General features: G+C 40.5%; 1 protein-coding gene across 1 annotated transcript in view; it reads right to left on the reverse strand.

Moving 5' to 3' along the window:
- Nucleotides 1-12902, reverse strand: part of LOC119917175 (heterogeneous nuclear ribonucleoprotein L-like) — a 54447-nt gene that overhangs the window by 7051 nt on the left and 34494 nt on the right. Inside the window, exons 8-10 of the mRNA XM_038737322.1 lie at nt 5861-5932; nt 4093-4310; nt 1752-1873 (exon numbers count right to left, since the gene is read on the reverse strand). Coding sequence (XP_038593250.1) covers nt 1752-1873; nt 4093-4310; nt 5861-5932 — 412 coding nt within the window. The remainder of the gene's footprint in view (nt 1-1751; nt 1874-4092; nt 4311-5860; nt 5933-12902) is intronic.

The following is a 12902-nucleotide window of genomic DNA, read 5'->3' on the forward strand; positions in this document are numbered from 1 at the left end:
TGGGCTTTACAGCAATGTGAGCATGTCAGACAGTCTTTTAATAAGAACTTTGTTGAAAAGAACTATGAAAAATATTAAAAAGAAAAATTTAGTCTTCAGTGAGGATCGAACACGCAACCTTAAAACTATAAATCCTGTGTTCTACCAAGTGAGCTAACCAATGGTACCACATACCCCACTATAATTAGCATTATGTTTATCTCGAAATCACGAGAAAATTATCCCATTATCACAGCAAAGCAGAGTAAAAAAGTATTTGATTAGGGCTTCGGTATGTGTATATATGAATGTATATACAGATAGACATTCTATACATGTCTATTTGAATTTTTTTGTAAATGTGTCCTGAATTGATGAAGATATCTGTTGTGATCTGGAAGAGAATCTGTGATACAACAGACTGGAACGTCAGCCAAAGGGGTGTGTGTATCCAATGCAACAGTCCTGTCTCTTTCTTTTCTGTATTACAATGACATGCTCTGTCAACAAATTACAGTACGAACAGTAAAAGCATAGCTGTGATTCCTGTCCTCTCTCCTGCAGTGTATAACTTTGTACTGGTGAAAGTTATATATGCCATACAAAAAAGGTGCAGCCTTGTGCATTTCATTGTCATCAAAATCCTAGCCAACGTGTACATCAGAAAATACTTATAGAGTACACCGTTATATTGACAAGATGGCTAAAAATTTTGACTTGCTTGTTCATAACAAGAGACACGGACTTGTCTTTCTGATGGCACTGACAAGATCAATGATATAAAGATTTGCTTTTGAGAGATTGACTAAGGATTTTGAGCAAGTTATGGGCTTTTGCAGGTAATCCACTGTGTTGTGCCGTTTGTACTACCTGTTTTGAGAAATGCACTCACTGGTTTGCAAATGTTAAGGATGATTTGAGAAATGTACCAAAGCGAGTGAGAAAAACTGTAAACAAACTCTGATGCAAGTATTATTAATAAATACTGTTTATCAGAGTGCATCTATGATTTCTTTGTGACTATTTATATAGTTCATATATTAAAATGGTTTGTTGAATAAATAGTTTGACCTCAAATTGATCAACAACAGTTTTATTTATTTATGGATGGAATGCTTGACATGTTAAAGTGAGTGAGAAAACTTGTTTTCAACATGGTCCTAATTATTGTTAAAGTCATTTATCAAGTAAAAAAGCCAAACTTTGACTCCAGCTTCCCCAATTTTGAGGATTCACTGCTTTTCTCTGTTTTATAACATAATAAATTTAATATCTTTGGCTTTTGGGCTGGTTGGATAAAACATTGGAGACCTTGGTCTCTGGGAACTCGTGACCAAGGGCGTAAATTTTATCTACCAGTTGGGGGGGACAATAAACATAAAATTTCTTAAGCAATAGTTTTTGAAGGGCACACAAATAATCCAGAGGGTTTATTTCATGACCATCCCCGACCCCACCCCCACCCCCGCAATTTCCGCTTGTGAAATGACTTTTTTCATATTTTAAAGGAATTTCACAGTTTTTATGAAGTGGCTTTTTCTTCTTCTCACTAGGTTACGGTGTCGGTTCTAAGATCGGCGGTTCTATTTCTAACTGATAGATGTGACACCTTTTACTATAATTTTACATTTGACTTACATTTGCATGAATAGTCTTTACAGCAACACACATTAAAGATATAATATTTAAGAAATAAATAATACTTAAGAAATAATAAAATAAGGTGTGTGTGTGTGTGTGTGTGTGTGTGTGTATATTGGTCTACTTCTCACCAGACATTGAGTCTTTTGCCAAACACCTTGATGCTGTTGAGGTGTGTGATGGCTCTGTCCACAGCATACTCATCTCCCATCTCAACCAACGCAGTACCAGGAACACTCTTCATAAACTTTACCTACACACCACACACACACACACACACACACACACATTCAAGAGCTATGTTATAAAAGCAACGTACGTGCTGTACTCACCTTTTTAGATATAACACTAATCAACACATGTAATGATTTCTTAAAGTTAAAGTTCACAATTTTCAAGTCTGTCTTAGTCAGTTAATAATAGTCAGTTGCCTTGAAAACTGAAACAGGTTTCACTTGCTGTAATCACTGCTTCACATTGACCATTAAAAGATCCCTTCCTAATGCACTTCCAGTGTAAGTGCTATAGACAGAATCCACAGCCCTCATGCTGTGGAAAAACGGTGTATTTACTTTTTAATGTAAATGTTTTAAAGAGGAGGTATTACGCTTTTTTGTTTTTTTATACCTTTTTTGTGCATATAATAGGTTTGCAAAGTGAAAAAGGCCAAAATCCAGCCCAAAGGGAGTTCATCTCTGTGAAGTCACAGGGATGAAATGCGCCTCATAGAACTAGTTGGCCGTGTCGACTAGAGTCTCAAACACAGTGAGCTGCAGCACACAGCTCTCCTCTCCCTTCCAAACACTAGCTACCCTCCAGGCAGTCAGTGGACATAAAGTTGTTCCTGTGATGTAGAGACAGAGCTCAGGTAAAACTTTATGGATGAAAGATACTTTGTTACAGATTAATAACTCACCACTCTGAAACTCTTGCTCCAGCCTATGTTGCCAACATGGTCGGCAACATGTACAGCAGAAAGGAAGCCCTGTTTACCAGCTTCTCACTAACCCGCCCTTCTCTGCTTCTGATTGGCTGGTAGTCCTTAACTAGGAACTGCGAATGTGCAACTCCCAACAAAGATCATTTAGAGATAAGATGTATCACTCCATAGCTAAAACGAAGCCTTCAACACAGGCTGAAAAGAGGAGCTGCAGCAATGTCCATCCATCGTCAACCGCTTATCCTGCGTACAGGGTCGCGGGGGGCTGGAGCCAATCCCAGCTGACATCGGGGTACACCCTGGACAGGGCTGCAGCAATGTGCAGTAAAATTAAACCATGCAAACCTGTTCTGGTACAACCTCTAAATAGGATTTTGAACCTGAAAATGTGCATAATACATGTGTTTGCTGGTTACTAGGGATGGGGATCATTAATTTTTATTGATATTGATACCCTTATTGAGACTGCTTAACGATCTGATTCTTTACATACAGGATGAGATACTGAGGACAGAGATGATTAAATTAACCATTTCTACATGTTTAACGTTACCTTACAGACAGGTGTATTGATAAACTATTGTCTTTTTACTTGCGAAGGTTTTATTGCACGTACTTACAGTAACGAGCGTAGCTGTCATCAACTAACGTTACAGTAGTTTGGAGCTAACGTTAACTTAACCCTCACCGTATTCCACCTCCACTGTGTGTGTGTGTGTGTGTGTGTGTGTGTGTGTGTGTGTGTGTGTGTGTGTGTGTGTGTGTGTAGGAGCCGACAGAGAGACTGCAGCCAGATGATTTTCTTATCCATTGCGTTTCAAATTAAATCAGATTTGACGCTCAAGACATAACGTTACATCATAGGACCCGCAAGTCTCGATAGCAGTATCGATAAGCTCGAACCTTACTGATTTTTAGTTTTGAGAAATTTTGGAACTGGGTCTCGACCCCCATCCCTACTGGTTACTTTTGCCGTTGGTACTTTTCCCATTCCCAAACACTAATATTCAGAAGGAAAAAAACATGACAGTGTCCATTGGTTGTTAGTTGCCTAGCAACAGTGTTCCCATAATGTAAAACTTATCTCATTGCTCTTTTCATATAGAGCATATGGAGACTATACTCTTTGTAACATTAACAGTTCCCACCATGAGCAAGCACTTGGCGACACAGGCAAGGAAAAACTTCCTTTTAGCAGGTAGAAATCCTGGATGAATTCTCCTGTGCAAATATGATTTTATTAATTCAATTTGAAGGAAGTGAATACTGTCATTAAAGTAAAGAACTTCCTGAATGTCCTTAAGCTTGGCAGTGACTGAGTCATGAAGGTTGATGTCGCTTTCTCCTGCAGCACCCTGATGGGAGACTGTTGTGCAAAAGGATGGCACAGGTTTTTGTACTGTCCTCTTATTCCAAAAGGTGAAAGCAAAGGACGTGTAACACTCAAAGAAGTAAAGCGAATGCGCCCGAAATGAAGCAGGGATCATTATATTGTTCAAACAGCAAAACATGTTAAGAATACACACTCCTACCTTCTCAATGTTGCCATACAGGCAGAAGAGGTTGAAGATGCGGGTGCAGTTCATCTTGGATGGATGGAGACCGCTCACCATGGCAACAGAGCTGGGGGCATGGGCAGAGTAGGAGGAGGAGGACTGGGGCAGAGGGTAGGACACCATGTCTGGAACGTCCACTGAGGCGAGCTTGTACCTGCTGTTCCCCGGAAGAGGCAGCAGGGGGCAGGGTTGACCTGGGGAGGCAGAGAAAAGAGAAGCTGAGATTCTCAGTTCATTTCAGTTCAGTAAAGTGAACCTCCTGTGTCTACTGTTATTGTTAGATGTAGGTGTTGTTGACACATGTTGACTGTGGCCGTAATATGATTAGTTCTGCATGCGCGTTTCCTTCAGTCCACAAACTGATCTCAACGTTCACTTATATGGACACCTTTGCCCACCAAGAGTAGGCAGCTGCAGGGCTCGACTCACCTTTAACTCACTCAAAAAGCTTTTTATCATAGTAGACATGGGCTAGCGTTTAAATGCACATGCCTGCAATACTGTAAATATCAGCACGTCATGTACTTTTTAGTTTTTACTAATGCTGGTGTGAGACTAATTAAACCTTGATAGTGAATTTCATTTTGCCTATTTGTGTCGGTTGCCCCTCACATAAAAATGAACCATTTGCCTGTTTTCCTTCTTGGAACAGCCACACATGCTGTGTCCTAAGTGAAGAAATTCAGATCCATAAAATTACGTGTTTTACAGTTAATTGCATTTTTATTGCCAAATTCTGCGATTCCTTCCGCGATTTCTGCAGCTTTCAGGTGGGGCGGGCCTCCCAATGGTCGGGGAAACACTGTAGTATTTTGTGTGACGCTGTCTTGGGCGTCTCGAGCTGCTCATTAGTTGAAGCATGCACATGAGCACATGCTTGGGAAGGAGCTGAGTTGAGCAATGTGAAACCTCACCCCTAGAGCCCACTGAAAACTACACATGGCCCCTTTAACTAAATGTTGAATAATGCAGTTGCTCACTATTTTGTATGGAAGATTTATAATACCTGATTAAAAAACAAATCACACAAAGAGGTAAAGTGAAATACAATACACAATTTTATGTGTATTTCCTTTTCATGTTAACTGTGTCCTAATTTATCCAATCCAATCCATTTTATTTACATGCACACTTTGAAAAACAGGTTTACAAAGTGCTGCACAAAGAATAAAACATAAAATACATATAAACCCACATAGAAGACATAAAAACATAACAAACACACAAAGAAATGATTCAGAAACAATCGCAGGGCAACAACAGTAGACCTGACAGCTCTCATGCTGGGTTAAAAGCCAGGGAATAAAAGTGAGTTTTTAAACGGGATTTAAAAGTTTTGAGGGTGGGGGCCATTTTGACCAGTGGAGGTAGCTCATTCCATAGTTTAGGGGCTGCTGCTGAAAAAGCACGGTCGAATAGAGTAATTCGACCGGATCCGTTAGAATAATTCACAGGGATCCGTTTCCAAATGCAGGTGAAGGTATACCTACTGCTGCACCTCTGGTCATCACACATGACTGGCAATCTTCACCTATACTGTGTGTGTGTGTGTGTGTGTGTGTGTGTGTGTGTGTGTGTGTGTGTGTGTGTGTGTGTGTGTGTGTGTGTGTGTGTGTGTGTGTGTGTGTGTAAGCGAGTGTCTAGTTTCACCTTCAAGGTATGGGGACTGTAGATAAAGTATCAGCCTTGTGTAAGGCAGGGATTCAGTTTCCAGTGTAATTCTAAGTGTGTGTGTTAATCTTACCATAGCCGTTCTCACTGTAGGATGATGGGTGTTCTCCTAAAATGGCCTGTCTCTGCCTGCCCTTTCCACGGTCTGAAACACACACACACACACACACACACACACACACACACTCATAATTAGATTGAGTGCAGGGCCCACAGTAAAAACAATGGGCTTTTGTCAAAGATGTAGACTTTGCATTTACTACTGAAGGCTCGGCAGTATAGTCGACCAAAAAGACCACATGCCTGTTCATAGGGCTCTAAGTCTGGAACAGAGCTAAAACAAACTCTTGGTGCTGGATGATTACAACAGGCAGTTTGGGTAATCATTTTACAGTTCACCTTTGTTTTCTCTTCCAAACAAGTTTGACTGACCTAGGGGTTTGTTTACAACCAGTCTGACTGCTTGTGTTTCTTGACCCATTAGACATCCCGGATCTTTAGCAGCAATGTGTTCCCAGATCTCAGCAATTAACTTGGTCATTACAATGTTAATTTTCTTGACAGAAATAATAAACAAAACAGCGGAAATAAGACCAAGTTGTCAAAAGCATTCTTTGGTATATCCTTTAAAAGACAGCCACAAGGTGACACCACAGTGCACAATGCCACAGTAGACTGTGAAGCTGTAGAATAATGCAGAGGGGCAGCTGTAAGGGATCGCTTGTGCCTAGAAGTACAAATTGCATTAACAGCCCGGCTGGAAACTCCTTACCCTTAAACAACATTCAAAATTACAGGAAATTAAAGGGAAATCATAGTTTCACACAACCTGGGTCTTACTTTAATGATTTTGTCTAACATGTCTAACCATCCAGCCAACAATATTCAGATGTTGCCTTGGCAACAGGCTAAGCAAGGTAATACATAATGTACGTCCTGTTACCCAGCCACGTACTCACGCTCCTCCTGGGGATCCAAAGACTTTCCAAGCCCAGATTTGATATGTAATCCCTGCAGCATGTTCTGGGTCAGCCCTGGGGTCTTCCCCCAGTTTGGATGTGAAAACCTCTAGAGCAAGGCCTCCAGGGTTTAGGTGTTAAATGTGGTGTGTGGATGTTGGTAGGGAATAATGATAAAATAACCAAACAAAGTGCAGGGAGTATCCCTGAGAAGGACAGGGTGGCAGCTTATGTAGTGACTGGGAATGGCCCTGCCTACCAATTAGCTACATATGCAAGAAACAAGGCACAAAAAGGCCAGAGGACTTCCACATTCACACCCAGCTGCTAACCACCCAAGTGCATGGAGGTCAGGAGAATGACAAACATTTGTAAAAACCAAATGTGCAATTCTATGGCTGCCATCCTGGAAACAGAACAAGGCACAATCCCGGCCGAGCCCAGAGGCCCCTGCAAATGTTCTTCTCACCTAGCTAAGAGCTGAGATCTGAGACACAAAAATTTGCTACTTTTACAGTATCCACAAAACAGCCCTTGGAGTGCACCAAAACATAACCATTTTAATCAAGGGTCATCATCAAGGGTATTGGAAGAGTAGTTTAAGTTTTTATGGATGTTTTCATAATCGTAAAACCTCACATCGATATTAAAATCCATTATAGCAGCTGTGAATCCATTTGAACACAGACTGTATTCTCCATGGTAGAGCAAATTCCATTTTTTAGCCACTGTTAAAGGAGACCTATTATAGTCCTTTTCCAGTCCCATACTGTCTTTCTGTGACTCCTGTATGGCAGCTTTGCATGATTCAAAGTTCAAAAAAATAATTTTCTGTCTTATACTGGTTCTTCATGAAGGCCTTCAATTCAGCCTCTGTCTGAAACAAGCTGTAGATGCACCTGTCTCTTTAAGCCACCCCCCCCCCCCAAAGCACACTGTATTCTGAGTGGCCAAGACCTGAAGCATGTTACCAGGCTGTTGTTGCCACTGAGCGTTAACAGAGACAATTTAGAGTAGACATGCCACTCAATCATATCGTCAATACAACTCTATGGGGAAAGCCCGTAATGGCAAAGATGGCGGCTATCCCGCCCCTCCCGCTAGAAAGCCAATCGTCTGCTTTTAACAGCCAAAGCATGAATCATATTTCAGCCAATCGCATGGTTCCACTGACGTAAGGGTCTGTTTTACCTTTACAACGCATGCGCGGAAGTGGTGACGCATGCGTAGTAGAAGTATAACCGGTCGGGACAAACGCTTTTTAAACCTTATTTTGGAGCAAAGTTTTCAAACTCTTTCAGCGATTTTTATCAGATTTTACTGCTGATTCTATTCATGTAGTTTTTATGTCCCAGTGACCAGTAAAAGTGCAGTTCTAGGAGACTGGTCTTGTTAGTCCAAAATGAGTGTCCGGAAGTGTTGCCAAGATGGCGGCCCGAGTGGCAGGACTTGCCTAAAAGGACTTTGGCGGCACAGACAGACTGAGCGTAGCTGTGCGGCACAAATGACCAAACCAGCTGTGTAGCTCGTGTGTCGTACAACGGAGCCGTTCATAGAATAAGCAGTTCAAAACAGCGTTCAGAACAGGAGGAAATCTGAGGTTTGGACTCACAGGGAATTCTTTTAAATACTCTTGCCTCATTATTTGAAGCTTTGGCCATGTTTAACATGAACATCCAACATTGTAACATTGTAGATAAGGCATAAAATGTGGAAAAGCATAATAGGTCTCCTTTAAAGCCAACAGGGGGCATTTAGTTATACATTTTGTTATCTGGAATATTTTGGTTAAATAAATAAAAAACACACACACAATGAAGCTGACCTCTGAATTATTGCCCCGACAGAGATGGCCTTACTTAATAATTCATTTAATGTACATGATAGCTTAAGAAAAATATGTTTTAAAGTGTGTAATTTCTGTGTGCTGTCATCTGTAATTCAGAAATTAAAATTACAAAAACAAATCAAAATAGGCAGAAGTTTTTTTCCAAAGGAGAACAAATCTAGAAAGTAGGTAGAAGGGCTACTGTTTCATTCACAAACCCAAATACAGATCTGTAGTCCTTCTACAAACCACTACAGATATGTAGTGGTTTTGTCATTTTTTGTGTTGAAAGTAAGTGAGCTGATTTCAAATTTCATTCATTTCAATGAACCACATTAATAAAATAAAACTTCAGTACCATCTATGATAATGATGGAGGTGAATAAATAAGAAATAATCAGCTTTAAGGTGGTTTTATTCAGAGAGAGGCAGGTATAATGGTATAGAGGGTCATGTGAACAGAGATATGAAAGAGACAGTACCTGTGAGGCATCAAGCTTTCTCTTTTTTCTCCCTCAGCACGAAAGAACATCAACCTGCATTACATTATCATCATAATGATAAAAACATCACCATCATCACTGTGGCTGTTAAACACGTTTAATCATGTTTTTATCCACAACACAGTCAAAGCATTACAAACTGCAGTTTATAAGCTACATACAAACTATTTTCTACATTGGAGGCACATTGAAATGACACTGACTTTTTTTTTTCTAAGAGCCAGAGTCAGCTGATAGGAAGAGAGAAAAGGATCCCCCTCCCACCCACACACACACACACACACACACACACACACACACACACACACGTCCACAGGTCAGCATTTACGGTGTGCTGCTGTGTTATGTCCTGAAGACAGACACACACACGTCAACACACACAACCATTTAGAGATGCTACATCAGTGAAAAGTGAGAGGGCTTGGAGATCAGTCAGACAGCAGGAAGGCCACACTGACCTTCTCACCACAGATTAGCAGCAGACACAGTCAGCGTGCATGTGTGTGAGGCTCAGTTCTTGCGTTCCAGTGATATTCAGCAAAAAAAGGGGTATAGGCAGTACAGGAAAATGCTGGGAGCTAATGAATGGCAACAATTAATTATAAAACAGCGCAGTCAAACCAGCAGAATGCAGACCTAAATGCAACCCACACGTTGTCAATGGAAAATGTTCACTTGCATTTCTGCCTGTTCAGTCTACCTCCTACCACAAACACAAAAGGCAAATGTATGGCTTGTTGGCAGAGGCAACCACTCAGACATCTCCAAAACTGCAAAAAAAACCTTTCAGTTACGATGACTTCTACTTCTTTCACTTTGATATCTTGGTTAAATGAAAGGCTGATTCTTCCCAACACTCATTGCCCACGGTCTGTAAAGAGTAATAAGTTCTGTTGATTAATGCCTGTAGTGCAATGCATCTGCAGTCTCTAACTTACAAACAGCTAACACAGCGTGGGTATTTTCACACATGGCAACGATCTCACAGTAACTGACCTTCTCTACTAATACTGGTGTCCTGTTCCACATGGATTCCACATTTATACAATGACATCATTTGGAGTATAGCTGGCGTCCTCAGTACGAGGCCTGAGCTTCATCAAAGATCTGCCCTTGGATGACACTTCGGACCAGAACTGAACAACATGGTTAACATTATCGTTGATGGTAACCATTGCTTTGTTAGCCAGACTCCACCACACTTACAAGTGTTGGTTCTGGTTACTGTTGTCTTTAGTTTGGTCCCAGTTGCAAACCATTGGTCTGTAGTGGGTTTATACTGGGAATAATGTAGTGCAGACATAGTATATGTAGACTAAATCAGTGATTGTGGTGTTGATGGAAACTTCTGTGTCACAGCGCACTGCACAACAGAGCTGACAGCTGAATGTGATAGGTGTGTGGGAACTGGTGCGATGTCTGTTAACGCACACCATGTACCATTAGTTGTTAGCACAAAATTCACAAGTACATTAATTCCATTGTTGCATTCTGACTGCCAACATTAGTTCATAGTGTACACTTTATAGTATTAGTATGGAACTAGGACACAGAGCTGTCTTGCTTGCAGCGTTGTTGCAAGGATGACAGCAAACCAGGTTCCCTTTTAACTGTCTGGTGTTTGAAAGCATTTTGTCATTTTGTCTTGACCAGAGTCATAATTTACACCATTTTTTCCCTAGATTTTTGCTTTTATAGTTAGTGTATGAGTTTGAGAATCACATGACCTCCCACAAAGAGAAATGAACTACCAGCACATCAGAGAAGAACCAGACCTAAAACCTACTGTCACTGTGCAACCCCAGAGGGACCTGCTGTACCTGTAGACCTTTATCTGACAGTAAATGTACAGCAGTAAAGTGTTTATATGATTAGGACTATGGATTCCTCTCCATCCTTGGTTGTGACCTTGTGAAAGCTGATCTGAAGCAACATGAACTATGCAAAGCCTCAACACACACACACACACACACACACACACACACACACACCCACAAAGAATAATGTTGGCTTATTGTCAGTGACAGTTTTTTAAACATTTAAGCTAAAAGAGGAGAGTAAAGGAAGAGACAGAATGACAGGAGAAGGACAAAAAGGGAAGAACAGAAAAATGACAGAAGGAGTTGCTTTCAGAAAAAGAGAAAGCAAGGAAAATGTGGAAGGCAAAGGGAGGAGAAAACGGATGTCGGGGAACAGCAAACAAAAAAAAGAGAAGGAAGGTGTTGAAAGTGCAGGGAGAGGTATGTTGGAGGAAAGAGGAGGAAGAAATGAAAGGAAGAAGAGAGGATTAACAGAAACAAGATAATAAGATTGAAAGAGATGAAGAGGTACCAGCAGTGTGAGAAGGTAAGCAGAGAGGTGGTCGTGGATGGAAGAGGAGAGGAAGAGGAAGAGGAGAAGAGTGACATGGTGGTATGAAAACTAAAACCTAATGAGGATAAAAACAGGAGACGTGTTATTCTCTACACTGTAAGTTAGCAGGAACATCTTAAACAGTATAAAAACATAAAATATTATAAGTCATTCGTATAAAAATACTAACTACAATGGCAGTATTTGTGTAGGACTGTTGTTGTTATGAGTTAAGGATTCTGGTCTTGTTTTGGTTCCATTTGGTGTGTTCTATTGATCCTGTTTAAGTCTGTTTTTGGTTCTGTGTTTCTCTGTGTAGCCTTGTTTATTATTTTATTCATTTGCATGTTTAAGTTTACTTAGTATCTGTCTTGTCTCATCTTTGGTCTTAGTCCTGCATTTTAGTTCTTTGCCTCAGTTCTTAGTCCAGTGCCTTAGTTCACATGTTAGTGTTTACTCCTGATCCCAGTTCAGTCTGTTTCCCCAGATGGTTGTAGGTTATTTGTATAACTGGTGATCCGTCTGCTTGTGTTTGGGATTAGTTTATTTATATTCTGATCTGTTCTGTCTAATTTGGATATCATCAGTGCCTGCCTTATTTCTTGTTTAATTATTTTTCTACCGGGGTATTGTTTTTTCCCTATTGTCATGATTGGTTTCTGTCTGATATGTTCCCTGCCAGTTTCATTTATTCATTTGGTTATGATCACTCTGTGTTAGCCTGTTCTGTTCTGTTCAGCTTTCTTAGTCTGTTCGATCTTGTGGAGTTGCCCGTATTCCTCAGTTACTTGGTCTGCCTTCTCTGTTCTGGGTTTTGAGTTCCAGTTAGAGTCTTGTCTTGTGTTTTGCAACCTTGTGTCTTTCTGTTTTTTATGCTTGCTTGTTTCCTTCAGTCTTTATCCAGTCATTGTTGTAGTGGTTGAAGCCTACTCTGTCTCATCCTGTTTCCTGCCTGTTCCCTGCCTGTTCCCTGTTTGTTCCTTGGATTTTGGATTGTACATGTTGCTGGATTTTCTGTTGGATACCCTTGTTTGCTTTGACTGTGTTTATTTTGGATTCCCTGGACTCAGCCACTCATTATAAGTGTGCTTGTCTTCAGTTCGTGAATAAACATTTTGAACTAATCCAACTCAGTGTTCTGCATTTGGGTCCTCCAACCTGCTCTACCCTACACCTGTTGTGACAGTTGTGTACTACTAGTTTTGTCATTCAATTATACAATTGTGTTCATTACCATAAATTACCCATCCACATTTCTGTAGCCTTTCTAAAATGTAAAAAAATTTAGAGTAATGTAGATATTATCATTTCTGACAACATACCGCTTAACAACTTTAAGATAAGAACTTCATTTATCCCAAGGGAAATTGTTGTGCAGCAGTTGCAGTACAAAGTAGGAAAGAGCAAACATATAGAGTGCAGGGGAAAAAAACAGCAGCTGCCGCTGGAATGAATGAATAGAATAACTGGTGC

Source organism: Micropterus salmoides, unplaced genomic scaffold, assembly GCF_014851395.1.
Source record: "Micropterus salmoides isolate LMB-PRFRI ecotype aquatic unplaced genomic scaffold, ASM1485139v1 Ms_hic_scaffold_22, whole genome shotgun sequence".
Taxonomy (NCBI): domain Eukaryota; kingdom Metazoa; phylum Chordata; class Actinopteri; order Centrarchiformes; family Centrarchidae; genus Micropterus; species Micropterus salmoides.